The sequence below is a fragment of the Phyllobates terribilis genome, unplaced genomic scaffold (genome assembly GCF_046119375.1).
Source record: "Phyllobates terribilis strain yellow unplaced genomic scaffold, ASM4611937v1 Scaffold_13__5_contigs__length_258822181, whole genome shotgun sequence".
Classification (NCBI taxonomy): Eukaryota; Metazoa; Chordata; class Amphibia; order Anura; family Dendrobatidae; genus Phyllobates; species Phyllobates terribilis.
In genome coordinates this window covers 123,967,880-123,983,366 of record NW_027362773.1, presented here as the reverse complement: position 1 = coordinate 123,983,366, position 15,487 = coordinate 123,967,880, and the positions used below count along the sequence as shown (strand labels likewise).

General features: G+C 42.8%; 1 protein-coding gene across 2 annotated transcripts; it reads right to left on the bottom strand.

Annotated features, from left to right (window-relative positions):
- Positions 1-1,007: 1,007 nt before the first annotated feature.
- Positions 1,008-14,823, bottom strand: SNX15 (sorting nexin 15). 2 transcript variants are annotated; one of them, XM_073658599.1, is made up of 8 exons: positions 14,641-14,823; positions 9,830-9,865; positions 9,444-9,564; positions 8,174-8,289; positions 7,750-7,930; positions 6,718-6,861; positions 3,777-4,004; positions 1,008-1,640 (listed from the first exon to the last, which is right to left on the bottom strand). In XM_073658599.1, exons 1-8 carry the CDS (start codon positions 14,737-14,739, stop codon positions 1,534-1,536), a joined length of 1,032 nt encoding a protein of 343 aa, XP_073514700.1. In that variant the 5' UTR covers positions 14,740-14,823; the 3' UTR covers positions 1,008-1,533. The 2 variants fall into 2 exon arrangements, with proteins under 2 accessions (XP_073514700.1, XP_073514701.1); XM_073658600.1 differs by having other exon boundaries at positions 6,718-6,858.
- Positions 14,824-15,487: the final 664 nt, after the last annotated feature.

Genomic DNA, 15,487 nt, shown 5'->3' with positions numbered 1-15,487 from the left:
CTAACAGGTAAACAGACCAGGGAAAACAGCTTGAGAAGGCACCAGAGAGATCACGCCAACTATCCTCCAAGGGAGCTCCAAGAAAACACTAGCCGACTACTAGCACTTCAAACCTGGACAGAGGAAAACAGAGCTATCACCGGCTACTCTCTGGAGAGACTGAAAGTATTTAAACATCCAGCAAGGGTGTGTCAATTAGCAGCAGAAGGTGGAGGTCACTGCTAGGTCCTAGAGGGAGAAGGCAATCACTACACTACAGAGATGAAAAGATCAAGAAGGAGCCTGCAGAGCCAAGCGCAATGACCTTCTACAGCTGGATCCAGAACGACTGTCTGTCACACCTGACACACCCATGACAATAGGATAAGACTAGTGCATGCTTAGATTTTTTCATGCAGACTGTTGATCTGTGTGTAAAAATCATGTGAACCAACTCGTTGATTAAAACTGATCCGTGTTTGGTCTGTTTTCCGCCCGGACAGCCCTCAGACCGAAAATATGTTTCTGTGATCGCACCCTAAGGGGGGGTTTTAATGTGGTTTTCGAAAGATAGGCCAGGAGACGCCATCTGATTTTTGGGTAATAAAGAAACAATTGCATTCCATGTGAGTGTGGTCAAGGCGAATATCACAATTAAGGGTTAACAGTGTGCCAGGAATTGGAACCGCAGCACCATTCCCATCCATGCAGCCCCGTCTTCACTCACGGAGCGCCACAGGTTGTTTGAGGGAGTATCGGAGGTTGGACCCCTACATATAACACATTGGTGATACATCTCAAGGACTGATTATGAAGGGATAGGCAAACAATGGTGGCTCCCTGCATAACAGAAGACTTGTCAAACCGACAACCCACATGATCACGATTATCACTCCGAGAGGGGGAGCAAAACCCAAACATATGTACTCTCTTTGCCCTGACATTTACTTGGGCTATTCACACGAGAATCAGAAATAAATGTAGCACGTCCCACTGTACGACAAAAGACATCACAAGACGCTAAGGAATGGTGGCAATGAGTAAGTTTTCATCGGCAATGAAGCAATGATACATTGTTAAAACCGATCGTACCAAGAAAGGTGCATGCAATAAATTTCTTTACATAACATAAAAATCGGATAAGATGACTCCGGGGGGTAATGTAAGAATTGTATATTGTACTTTTAGCAATCAGTTTCAGCCACTTTGAACAAGGTCTTCCAGTTATGATGAAAAACAAGTGTTAACAAAAATAACTAAAAAAAAAAAAAAAATAGTCATATACATCTGTGAGACAAATGTTTCATTATCAGCAGCGATGTCCACAAGTTTTTCTGACTGTACAGTGAGGACAATGGGAAAAAAAATAAGAAGTAATGAAAGCACTTGGTTCTAGACTCCTCTGTGGAGAAAGAGATCCTTTTGTTCTAGGTAAGAGAAAGTGCAATAAATTTTCATCTTGGCAGTTCTAAACTTTGAAATAAAATATTATTTAAAAAAAAAAAAGTCATTTTTTTATACCAGATCCAGTGACCCTCTTTATGAACATGAGCGTCACTCAATGCTCCCACCCATGTGATCCTGAAAAATTTGTTCTGCGTGATGAAGATATTCTGCCGTTCTGCGCCTCACAGCATCACGTCTGTCCGGACAGTGGTCATCTGGTGGAATAAAATAAAATAGAAGTCATACACTGATAGAGGTGAAGTCATGGAAGGTGCTAGGGCTACTCAGTCATATTTATTTGAGCCCCTCCTTTTTTTTCTGCACATTACATTTAAAATAAGAAAAAGGAGAACTCCATAGTTGGGAAAGAAACTAGTTTCTTACAACTGCTATGCCACATGCACACAGAGTTAAAGGGGTTTTCCATTTTTAGTGAAGAGGACCCCAAACACTACTAGTCATGTAAAATAAAAAAATGAGACAGTATTTACCCCCCTCCGGCTACAGTACCGGCTCCCTGCCGCTGCTTGGGTTTCAGTGTTTTTTGCTGCAGTGGTGACGTGACATCACCTCTGCAGTCAATCCCTAAGCTCAGCAGATGTAGACAGCATGAGCTACTGAGCTCAGTGATTGGCTGCAGCAGAGATGTGAGCTGCCAATGTGAATTCACCGCTACAGCCAAAATACCTGAAAAGGTTGAGTGTTATCAGATTTTATTATTTTACATGACAGGCAATGTTCACTTTTCTAAAAGTGGAAAACCCCTTTAAATAGTTGATAAGGTTGAAAGAAAAAAAGACCAATAATCCTACAAAATCCTTTGAAAAAATATCACTTGCATGTCAACAGCATATGGCATTTATCATCAGCAGAGACTGAACTGTTTCACAAGAGTCTCAGAACGGTGTTGTGAGGGTGGATTTAAAGGGGTCCTTTTTTTTGGTGATTTTGTTACAACCTTGGTCAATTTTACATGAGCGGGTGCAAATCCTGCCCTGATCACCCAAACCAACAGTAGCATGGCTTCTTCTGATGCTGTTGGTTCAAATGACCAAACCCAGGATTAAACTGTATTAACCTCATATAAAACTGGCCTCAGGGTGCCCATTCACATTAGATGAACAGCGACTAAACCAGCTATTGTTGGCAGAATTGTCTGAATCAAACAATCTAATGTCAAATGTCTGAAAAAAAAAAAGGATCGGGGGATCTTAAGTATCTATATGACCGATTCTTTATTCTCTAGGGACATAAGCAGGGACCAAGAATGCATGTATGTGGGGGTTGGGAGCAAGAATGGTCAGTTTTTTCGTCCTACGGACGTCCGTTTTTTCTCATAAGCAGAAAAAAACTGACAAATTTCAATCAGTGTGCGAACCAGATTTTCAACTATTTTTTTGTCCAAGTGTCAGCTTTTAATATCAGTGTTTGGTCAGTTTTTCTTGTTTGCAAAAAGTAAAATTGTTAAGAGTGTTTCCCAGGCTAAGGCCACGGCCCTACTATCAGTATTCGGTCAGTATTTTTTCTCAGGAGTGGGAGCCAAAACCAGGAGTGGGTGATAAATGCAGAATTGTTTCTATTATTCCTTTTCTCTGATTGTTCCTCATCTGGTTTTGGCTCCCACTCCTGAGAAAAAATACTGACCGAATACTGACCAAATACTGATAGTCGGGCCGTGGCCTAAAGTCATGGAGACAGTCGATTTTGATCCAAGATACAGATCAAAATTACCCATACAAGTCTATAGGTCCATGAAAAAAAAAAATTAAATAAAAATCGGATAGCACTCAAATGCCATTTGTGCGCTGTCCTTTGTTTAAAGAGGCATTCTCAGCTCCAAGATCCTGTCCCAATATGTAGTAGGTGTAATAATAATATTAGCAAATATCTCCAATTAGAAATGTAGTATAGTTCTTCAGATTCGCTATGTCTCTTTCCTCATGTGCAGGACCTTAGGTATCCATGGTTATGACCACTAACAACTAACTGTCACTATATCACTGGTGGTCACCATGGATACCTAAGGTCCGGCAATGAGGAAAGAGACATAGCGAATCAGAAAAACTATACTAGATTTATATTTGGAGGTAATTACTAATATTATTATCATTATTACACCTACTACATATTGGGATAGGATCTTGGAAATGGGAATACCCATTTAATGACTGGTAGGAGAAGCTGGAGAAAGCTCCAGACAAAAAAAAAATGTGATGAAACTGTCAGTTTTTACCATCACGGACCAAACACTGAAGAAAATCTGATGCAAAACACTGATGAAAATCAAAACTTTTTCATTTTCTGCGTATGATAAAAATCACTGATGTCTGAATGGTGTCTTATTCAGTCACCTTTCACTCCTTTTAACAAGATGTCCACAGCATTTCTGAAGAGCCTGAATGCTTCTGCGTAGTCTCCAGATGACTCTCTATCCATCGCTTCCTGGACTTCAATGGTAGCTTGGGAAAGGTACAATGCTCCATCTTCTTCTCGGAAAGGAATGGCGGGCGTGAGCTCCTCTTCCTCGCACCGCAGAGACAACAGGTTGAGAGAGGACTCTGTCTCCAGCAACGCACTGTCTACAGATACAACCACATGTAACAGTATTTAAGGATGCAGCGTTTTAGATAATTTACCCCTAGTGTCTTGTCATATACTTTTAAAGAGGGTGTCCACTACTTTGACAACCCCTTTAAATTTCCAAAAGGTGTTTTCCAACTTCCAAAACTTTTTCAAATATGGAGGGATGGTTCTAAAGTAATAAAAGAAAGTATAAAATTCAGCTGTAATCCTGCATACTCTAGTACAGGCCACTCCGATGGTCTCCACCAGGACAGGAATCAATGACGTCCGGGTCTTTAGTCACCTCACCGCTGAGGCCTGTGATTGGCTGCAGTGGTCTAGCGACTTGAATAGGACATCATCTGAGGCACAAACCTAAATGCAACGCCAGTAAAACAAACAAAAAAAAGCTAATTTTTTTACACAAATCGGGACAGATTTATCAAAACTGTCTAATAAAGAAATGCTTTGTTGCCGATAGCAACCAATCACAGCGCAGCTTTCATTTGACCAGAGTGGTTTCAGAAATGAAAGCAGAGCTCTGATTGGTTGCTATGAGCAACCAGAGTGTTTCTTGTAGATGGTTCTTATAAATGAGACCCATAGGCCCCGATACATCAAGGCCGGCCTCTTAATGAATCAGGCGAGGCGTGAAATGGCTTGTGCCTCATCACAAATCTTACTCCAGTCTTTGGAGTAAGATCTGTGGTGTAAGGAACACCTCTACTTGTTATGATTTTGACAAGCAGGAGTCGCCATGCCCCGACCGGCTCCAGCTTCACCCACTTTGTCAGAGCTCGGCAAAAACGGAGTGAAAACACCAAAAGTCAAGAAAAAAAATTGTCGCAACCTCACGTTGAGCAAATAAGTGCAACTTTTCAAAAGCTTTTTATGACGGTTTTCTGGCGTAAAAGCTTCGCAAACTTGGGCCATGAACTAGATGAAATGGCTGGTATCTGCCTATAACAGCAGCGATCGGCGCTACTGCCGTCCGCCCTTCATCCTCCCTACCGCAATGAGATTATGGGGTGCTAATGGGCTGTTGTAACAGAGGGGGGCGAGCCTGTGCCTGTCATGTTAAAGGGGTATTCCCATCTCCAATATCCTAGCCTGATATGTAGTAGATGTAATAATAATAATAATAATAATATTAGCATATACCTCCAATTAGAAATGTAGTATAGTTTTTCTGATTCGCTATGTCTCTTTCCTCATGTGAAGGCATTGCAGGACCTTAGGTATCCATGGTTACGATCACTAGCAACAAGATAACTATCTGTCACTATATCAGTGGACATAACCATGGATACCCAATGTCCTGCAATGCCTGAACACATGAGGAAAGCGACATAACGAATCAGAAGAACTATACTGCATTTCTAATTGGAGGTATTTGCTAATATTATTATTATTACACCTACTACATATTGGGTTAGGATCTTGGAGATGGGAATACCACTTTAATTCTCCTGTGAGGTCCAGCCATAAAAGAGCGTGATTTTTACTACGTACATCAATACTGCAGTATATACTGTAGGACGAGCAATCAAAAAATAACAGGACAACAATATATAAAAAATAAATAAATAAAACCCTAAAGAATATATTCAGCTCTTTTTCTCCCAGTTTAAAATTAACTGCATAATTAACGTCGTAAAAATGACCGCCCCCCCAAAAAAAAACAATGATGGAATTCCTTTTTTTCCCCCCACCATTTCACCGCATTTGGAATTTAATTTGCGTTTTTCCCATTCTTTATATGGGAAAATAAATGGTGTCAATCGAAACTGCATCTCGTCCCACACATAACAAGCCTATGTTGATGGGAAAAAAACAAAACAAAATCATAATAATGAAAATAGGCTACATCCTTAAGGGGTTATCGGGCTTTCGAAGCGTAAAACATAGTTTAAACTATTTTTCCATAGAGAAACTTTAAAATACAGTATACATGAATCTGTTATAATTTAATGGTTATTTTGATATAGTCAGTGGGCTAAATATAAAAATTACATCAGGGCTAATACCCGGTGGCTCATAGGATGAGGTGTAGATGTTATTTTTGCATGCGTAAGGCATGGTTCTGTGTTAAACATACAGTAGTGGATTATGCAATGGCTTCCTGAGTTTTCGGGCTCATTCACACATCCGTTTATTTTTTTGGAGTATAAATGTTTTTGACGAATAAAAATTGTACCTACAATAGTGAATGGGGCCGTCCACATGATCATGATTTTTTTTTAGGTCCACGCAAACAGGTCTGATATTAATCCGAGCGTCGGATGAAAACTGGCAATGCAATGACTATGGGTTTGTTAAAAAAAAAAAAAAAAAAAAATCAGATGACACTCGGATGCAATCTGCGTGCTATCCTTTTTTCATGGACTGCTAGATAGGAAAAGTTGGAGAAACTTTTTTTTTTCTTCTTCCGATCCGAGAAAATTACTGATATCTGAATGAGCCCAAAGTCTGGAATCTTCATTCCTTCATTCATTTTCAGAGCCCTGATTATGCAGTTTGCAGCCTGATCCTAGTTGCAGCCTTGCCTCTTGTATTCCAGGATGCCGTCTCTCCGGTCCTATCCCTTCCCATCACCTGTACTGGAATAGACCAGCACTGGCTAGAAACTCCGATACTAAAAGAATGAGCTAAAAAGTACTGACATTACAGATTTAACATACATTCAGAACAAATAACAATGATAGCAGTAATAGGAAGAGGACGTTATACCTTCAGCATAGCAAGGGTCAAAAAGCGCCAAGTCATTGGGAGCCAAGGTTTTTGGAGCTGGAGTAGGATCTGCGGTCTCTTCTTCCAATGTTTGGCATATATCTTCACTGAGATCGAACAGTAAATCGAACTGACTAGGTTCTGCTAAAAATAAGTAAAAAACCTCTATACATTATAAGGATTCTTGAGTTTCAAACAAGTTCACTAGTGTGACATTTGAGTCCCTCATTCAGGACCCATGTTACCAAAAGTAGAGAAAGGTTCATTATCTTAAAAGGGTATTAAAGTTTCAGCAAATAAAGGTTTACTGATAAGTTATACAAGTTTCTAGTAATTGAATCTATTTATTTTTCATACTGCTGGTTACTAAATACAACTCTAAAAACTATACTGTAACGAGCCATACACCAGTGATTGCAGTACATCCATACAGTATGTAACACCCATCTCTTAAAGGGAATCGGTCATCAGGTTTTTGCTATGTAATCTGAAGACAGCAAGATGTAGGGATTAAAACACAGATTTCAGTGATGCCTCTCTTATCAAGCTCAGTGGTTCTGTTTGTGCGCAATGATCGTTTTAACACCACAAGCTTATCATTACTCTGACCCAGCAGTGTGTGCCTCCTGGTCTGACACGCCCCCTCCTGTGATAAGCAGGAGCCTGGGGGGGGCGGGGTTAGCTTTCTCAGCTCTGCTTCATGCTAAATCTAAAAATTCTGATTGTGTGAGAACGGCTGCACCTAAGTATTCTAAGAGATACATCGTTGGATTCAGTTTCTCTTTGCCTACATCAGGCTGCTCTCAGCTGAGGTAGCAAAAACCTGCTGACAGATTCCCTTTAAATAGGTGGAGATCTGAAGTTCTTGATAGTGGCTGCTACACATTGAATGAATCTGTGCAGTGCTGCTCCATTTCACATCTGGCTGATGTCCTAGCTGCAAGCGATTTATCAGTGTGGGTGCCAGGTGTCGGACCCTCACTGATCTGATATTGATTACCTATCCTATACCCGCCGATAGTGCAAACTTACCACTGCTACTGATGGCATCCGGGACTTCAGGCAACACTAGTGTCTCAGTCTCATTGGAGCCATCCACCTCTTCTTTTAATTCTGTAGAAGAGCTTCTGACTGGTTCTGGGATTAAAGGAGGAGGCAGCTCCACTGTATCTGCAGAGTCCGGGCCATCTGATCGCAGTGTAACGTCTCCTGTCTGGTGATATGACAAGCACAACACCATACAAGTAGTTAGCAAAAATTGCCACTCTCGAATTAAAGGGCACTGCTGACTTTTGCATTGGTAGTGAGCGGTGCCAATAACGTTATGATCCCATATACCTGCCAAGACAAGAGCATGATCGGCATGTATCATGCATGGCAGATGTGGCACGCTCATCACCGATGCAAAACTGAGTGGTGCTGGATAACCCCTTTAAGCTATATTTAAAAATCTTACCCTGAAGAATTCCTTTAGTTGTGGACTATTGTTAAGGGCTACAATGTTCACTGTGAACCTCAGCATGTCTTCTGCAGCTTGTCTTCGTTCCTCTATAACAGGAGCCTCGAAACGTCCTGGAATACGTGAACACAAAAGTAGATCATGTCACACACAAAAGTCTATCCAGCAAGGAAAGTTTATGAAACTTTGCAAATCAAGTTTACTTGGAGATTTGTCTTCATTCCTGTTAAAAAAAAATTGCAGTAATCATTTCTACGCTTGTCTTTTCAACACTGAGTCTCCACTGCTTCCCTGGTCTCTGCTGTTCATCTACAGCGCTGACATACTGTTGACAGCACTGCAGCCAATCAATGAGCTCAGCGATTTGTGCAGTCTGCATGGGCAGAGCTGATGAGGTCAGTGACTGGCTGCAGCTCAGTCAGTGAGACAAACAGAGACTCAGCGTTGGACTTGGGGAGGAGAAGAAAAGACGTTTTTTGTGTTTTTTTTACTATAAACTGCATCAGCTGAATTGAGGTTTTCATTAACTGGAAATCCCTTTAATAAACAGATTTCTCACTATGGCCATGTACACACACACGGTGGCTATTTCAGGAGGACTCCACCCGGAATCCGTCTGAAAAGGAACTTCATAAAACCCTGAAGTGGTTAGAAGAAGTGAGATCCTCATTCATCAGGCAGCTTCTGCTAGGAAGCCTCCAGTTCTCTCAGTTCTCTATACTTAACAGTATAGAGTGAAAGCCGCACAGTGGCAGAGCCGCCGCAAGCAAGAAAGACGACAAAGCCACTTTTACGCGGTCACCCAAGCGTCGACAAAGACGCTTCTAAACAGTCACCCGAACGTCGACAAAGCCACTTCTGAACGGACACCAGAGCGTCGGCAAAGCCGCTTCTAAACAGTCACCCGAACGTCGACACAGCCGCTTCTGAACGGTCACCTGAACGTCGACAAAGCTGCTTCTAAAAGGTCACCCGAACGTCGACAAAGCCGCTTTTAAAAGGTCACCCGAACGTCGACAAAGCCGCTTCTAAAAGGTCACCCGATCGTCGACAAAGCTGCTTCTAAAAGGTCACCCGATCGTCGACAAAGCCGCTTCTAAAAGGTCACCCGAACGTCAACAACGCCACTTCTAAAAGGTCACCCGATCGTCGACAAAGCCGCTTCTAAAAGGTCAACCGACACTTTCCCGAAGCAGCTTTGCCTGGAAAAACTCGGTGGATGTGCCGGCATCTAAAAGCCAACATGTGCACACAGCATATGACTTACCAAAAACCTGAGCACGAGGGAAAGGAGGGAATTCCTGAGTGCGCTGGAAGAGATTTCTGTGAGTATACGAGAGTTCTCCATGAAGTTTCTTGAAGTCACTGTAGCGTTTCCAAACTACAATCTAAAAGCAAGTGAGGGACGAATGATTAAGGCTCGGTTTACATGTCCAGTAATCATCCGTTAAAACGGATCCAGCAGCAATCTGTTAACAGTAAAGTTGTGCAGACAACTTTTTTGTCCAGCTAAAAAAACAAAAACCTGATTTCAACTGGATCCTTAAATTGTAAAAATTTCTTGAATTTACAAGCACTATCCGAAAATATCAATTTATGAAGATGGGAAGAACCCTTTATATCTACAGTCATGTATTTATATGAAAAAAGTACCTCTTTAGAATCCTGAGGGTTCTTCTTTGATATAAACTGCGGGAAAAAAAACAGAAGAAAAATATATAATATGGACAGACATTGAAAAAAGACTTTTACCAGCAGCACGGCCAGCATAACGTCCCACACACATGCACACTGATAACACACGGATGACATCTGTGTGCAGGGCCGCTATCAGGGCATTACTGCCCTTACTTCTGTATGGGGCCCAGTAAACAGAAGTAAAGAGCGGGGGCCCGGTCCGGGACCCTCCTTCTTGTGCTTCTGCTCACCGGGGTATCATGTGCTGATGCTGGCGTATATTTCGGCGCAGGGAGCTTCTGCCTTGGAGCTCTCACGGCCAAATGAGAGTCCCTCTTCTGTGAAGCGCTGGAGTCGGCGCGTACGCGATGACGTCATCGCGTACCCGCCGGCATCGAGCGCCAGGATGCCAGTCCGGAAGTGGAGCTGCAGGGATCGCATGAGAGGTAAGAATGAAAACTTTATTTTATTTTGTGACAGAGACACTGGTGTTATATGCGAGGGGAGGTATGTGTCACTACGACTGCTAGCCTGTGTGAACTGAACTGAACCTACAACTTTTCCCCAGCATGTTATGTGTTGGGGGTGTAATCACCATTGTGAAGGGAGTGGTTTTGTGTGAATGGCATAGAAATCGGGTGGGAAGTCATACACCCTACCTCCCCTCAGGGTGTGGCTGAGCAAGCTTAAATGCTCAGTCACTATTTTTTTTTCTCGGGTGTGATCTGGAGAGTGAATAATAATAATAATAATAATAATAATTTTTTATTTCTATAGCGCCAACATATTCTGCAGCACTTTATAAGTTTTAAGTGAAGTCTCCAGGCTGTGTGTGGAAGCTAGAGAGCTCCACAAAAGGACTTTGCCTGAATGGCTTGTGATACCTATGGACTGTGCTATACTTTATGTTTTTGCTTTGCCGTTACGCCAGAAATGACGTGTTTATTCGACTAACTCTGCAGTGTTTATGCCACTACTATAAACCTGCAGAGGAAACCAATTCCTGAGTCTACTTCTGGAAGCTGCTGAGCGAGTCATATTACCACAATTTATTTTTAAAACAGCATTAATTAAATGATCTTGGGGTGGGAGTAGCACATGATGAACTGGGAGTGGGGGGTGGGCAGAGCACAGGATGAACTGGGAGTGGGAGGTGGGCAGAGCACAAGATGAACTGGGAGTGGGAGGTGGGCAGAGCACAAGATGAACTGGGAGTGGGAGGTGGGCAGAGCACAAGATGAACTGGGAGTGGGAGGTGGGCAGAGCGCAAGATGAACTGGGAGTGGGAGGTGGGCAGAGCGCAAGATGAACTGGGAGTGGGGGGTGGGTAGAGCACAAGATGAACTAGGAGTGGGGGGTAAGCAGAGCACAAGATGAACTGGGAGTGGGGGGTAAGCAGAGCACAAGATGAACTGGGAGTGGGGGGTGAGCAGAGCACAAGATGGACTGTGACTGGGCAGAGCACATGATGAACTGGGAGTGGGCAGAGCACATGATGAACTGGGAGTGGGCAGAGCACATGATGAACTGGGAGTGGGCAGAGCACATGATGAACTGGGAGTGGAGGGTGGGGAGAGCAAATAATGAACTGGGAGTGGGGGTGGGGAGAGCTAATGATCAATTGGGAGTGGGGATGGGGAGAGCAAATAATGAATCGAGGGTGGGGTAGCACAAAAAATGATGGAGTGGGGAGAGCAAATGATAATGAATTGAGGGTGGGGGAGAGTAAATGATGATGCATTGGGGGTGGGAGAGAGAGAGAGAGGACATGACAAAATGAATTGTGGAAGTGGGTGAATGTAAATATAATGAACTGGGAGAGGGGGCATTGAGGATGACGGAGTGTGACTGGTAATGAATTGGGGGAAAGAGTACAGGTTCTAATTAATTGATATATTTATTAGGCGGAGAAAGTGGCTATTTACAGTTAGTGGGGGCACCGTGGTGGATTACAATTTATATTTGGAATGGTGGGTTGCATAATGACTAATTATATATTAATAGTGGGGGCACGTCTGTATTCAGCTGTGTAATGTAGAAGTTGGGGAATGTGCTCTACATAACTGTGTGTTATTTTATGCAGAGGCAAGTGCTGGATGGAAGAAGTGATGGCGGTCTGTGCTGGATGAAGGACTTCAACTAGAGACGTCACCGGTGAGTCACTGTATTACCTGTACACTAACACCATATACTGTATACTATGTACAGAGCTCCTGTGTATAATGTCACTGGTGATCCCTGAGTTACCTGTACACGGACACTATACACTGTATACTATGTACAGAGCACCTGTGTATAATGTCACTGGTGATCCCTGAGTTACCTGTACACGGACACTATACACTGTATACTATGTACAGAGCTCCTGTGTATAATGTCACTTATGTAATATTAGTATTGTGTTTTTTTTATTAATGATCAGTATTGTAGTATTCGGTCACTATGTAGTGGCAATATGTGGTCTGGTCATGGTGTGGCAGTATTTGTCCCTTGTCTGTGGTGTTATTCGATCACTATGTGGTGGTAATATGTGGTCAAGTCATAGTGTGGTGGTATTCCTTGTATGTGGTATTATTCGGTCACTACGTGGCGGTAATATGTGGTCTGGTCAAGGTGTGGCGATATTTGTTCCTTGTATGTGGTATTATTCGGTCACTATGTGGTGATAATATGTGATCTGGTCACAGTGTGACAGTATTTGTTCCTTGTATGTGGTATTATTCGGTCACTATGTGGTGGTAATATGTGGTCCGGCCATGGTGTGACGGTATTTGTCTCTTGTATGTGATATTATTGGTCATTTTAAAACATTTATGTGATACATTCCCTTAAAGAAAAATAAATAAAAATATACCTAAAAAGAGTATTGGATATTTTTAAGAAATGTTTAATAGTTTAGAGTAGAGTAGAGCCCGGCCAGAAGAGTCTACCTTGTCATGGTGGCGGCTTAAAAAATCTTTTGGCCAAAACAAAAGCTGATGGCCATGTATGTGATATGATTCACTGGGAACTGGTAATGTGTGAGTGGTGCAGAAGTGGAGTTTTTCCCAAGAGTAGGCGGTGGGACTGTGGAAGGTTCAAGGGGTGGAGGCAGAGCCTCAAGGGGGCCCAAAAATTTTGCCAGTATGGGGCCCTGAAATTCCTGGTGGCAGCCCCCTGTCTGTGTGTCATCAGGATCACACGTACCGGCGCCTGGGAATCAGTGTACAATTAGCGCTGTTCCAAAGCGCTGGGTGCTGATTGCTGCCCTCATCATTGTCTACTGCTCGCGCTGCGATCAGCGCCAGCAGGAAACAATGTTGAGAGTAGTATTCTGCTCCTGCTGTCTCTAAGTGTAAAAATAAGAATAAAGTAAAAAAAAATCCTTATACTCACCTGTTCGAAGATGAAATAAGTGTCCCCCGCTGTAATCCATCTGATCGCACACGCTGAAGAGCAGAGGAGAATGATTCGCTGCAGCAACCGGGCCCCTGACCTGAGCTCAGTGAGTGACAGGACACCGCTCAGTGCAGGTCAGGGGCCCGCTCGCTGCAGTGAGTCATTCTCTGCTTCTCTGTGGGTGCAGTCAGATGGATTACAGTGGGGGACATTTATTTCATCTTCGGACAGGTGAGTATAAGGATTTTTTTATTTTATTCTTATTTTTACACTAGGACACAGCGGGAGCAGTCTACTACTCTCAACATTGTCCCTTGCTCGTGCTGATCGCAGCGCAAGCAGTGAACAATGATGAGAGAGTCCTTCAGCAACCGGCTTTTGGGAACAGCGTCAACTGTACCGCTGATTTGGCACATGGGTGGCATACAGTTGCCACACGTATCATACACATGGACACACAGACATCTCCAGTACTGTTTTTTCCAGTACCGGAAATATCTGGACATGTGAAAGAGGCCTTAGGCTGCATGCACATTTGAAGTATTTGGTGCATAAATTTCTACACCTCTTGGCAGGAAAAACACTGCAGAAAATAGGCGTGTTTTTTATGAGTTTCTTTACATGCATTTTTAGTGCAGATGTTTCCAGGAGTAGGAGTGAAATCTGCAGCAAAAACGCAATGTGTGAACATAGCCTTAGTATGGGTGAAATCTGCAGCAAAAAAAAGAATTGACATGCTGCAGATTTAAATCTGCAAGTCAAAAATAAGCAGCGTGTGCATGAGACTTCAGGATTCTCATTCACTTTGCTGCATCAGGAAACACTTCAGGTTTTCGGATAACGCTGCAGAAAAAAAAACACGACAAATCTGCAAAGTGTGCACAGGCCCTAAGATGCTACGTTTTTGCTCAGCGAGTGAAAAGCTCATTGTGGGAACTTAACCTAAGAGTAAGTGCACAATGAGGCTTTTTGCTGAGTTATTGGAGCAGAAACACTAAGATTTTTAGGAGTTTTAAAAAAAAAAAAAAAAGTCCAGCAATGCAGAGCTTTGTTTTGTGCTAAAAAATGGACACCAAGCGGAGCCCATAATAATCAGTGTGGCCCCTGCTTCTGTTTGCATACCTGATGCAGTGGATCACTTATTTAGAACAGACACTTGTGGAAACTTCACTTTTTACATGGAAACTTTTCTCTATACAGGAGATCTGTCAGAAGTGACTGCAGGCAGCGGTCACAGGATGTCAGCAGTCAGTCACCACTTCTACAACTTTCCATAGTAACCCCCCCCCCCCTCCTTCCTCCAGTATCACTGCCATAAGACAGCACAGGATCTCTGCAGATCCATGATACAGCGCCCCCGGGGGGCTCTCCTTCTCCATGCATCCCCATTATGCAGCTATGTCACTCACTTCAGCAATGACCTTATACTCTGTAAATCCCTTCGGATTAGTCCGGGTTTCGGTCACGTGATACCTCCGGTCATACAGATCCCGGACAGCCCGGGACATTATAGATCGAAGTCGCTGTTGTCACTTCTTCCCCTTTAAGAAAACAAAGACTCATGTGATACTTCTGCGCGTGCGCACTGAGCGCACAGTGCCAACCAGCGCTTACCTGTCAAGGAAATGCGTCTCGCAAAGCGGAAGACAGCAACTGCCAACCAGAGGGATATGCGCATGCGTACTTTTTTAGTGCAAACTATAAAATTATAATGATAATTAAAAATGTGCCTATTTCTGAATGTGCCAATGTTTTATACATGGTACAAGGCAGGGAGTTTTCCTTTGATTCTAGCTTGAAAAATGTGTCTAGGGCGTGGCTTCTGTATGATTGGGGGCGGAGTTTGGTGTAAAAGGGGAAGTTCCATATAAATAAAGATTGCTCTATAATGTCCCAGTCGTGCACTGAGCGCTGCAGCCCTATTTAAAATCCATTTTTTTACTCATATAATGTTACATCTCTAGAGAAAAAACTCACTTTTGTGCCCATGACAGGAGCACTTTAAATAAAAATAATTTTGGATTTTTTTTTTCTTTACATAGGGGCATTTCTGGAGACATTTCTTAAAGCGTAACCTGAATTTTGGTACAATTTTCTGAATTTTGCAGGCCCTTAAACTCCCTGTAGATCCAGAGGACTCCCATCAGATTGCACAAAAGACCACCCAGAAGTGCACGGCTCCTGCCTGAGTGCATAGAGTCTAAAACTATTTTTAGTACAAAAAGTTGCACGTTCTGCTAAAATGTGACAAAAATT

Coding starts and splice junctions, on each gene's coding strand:
- SNX15 (XM_073658599.1), bottom strand. CDS start 14,739: ATGTCCCGGGCTGTCCGGGATCTGTATGACCGGAGGTATCACGTGACC. Junction 8,290..9,443: donor CCCTCGTGCTCAGGTTTTTG/GTAAGTCATATG, acceptor CACGTATTCCAG/GACGTTTCGAGGCTCCTGTT. Junction 7,931..8,173: donor AACTAAAGGAATTCTTCAGG/GTAAGATTTTTA, acceptor TCATATCACCAG/ACAGGAGACGTTACACTGCG.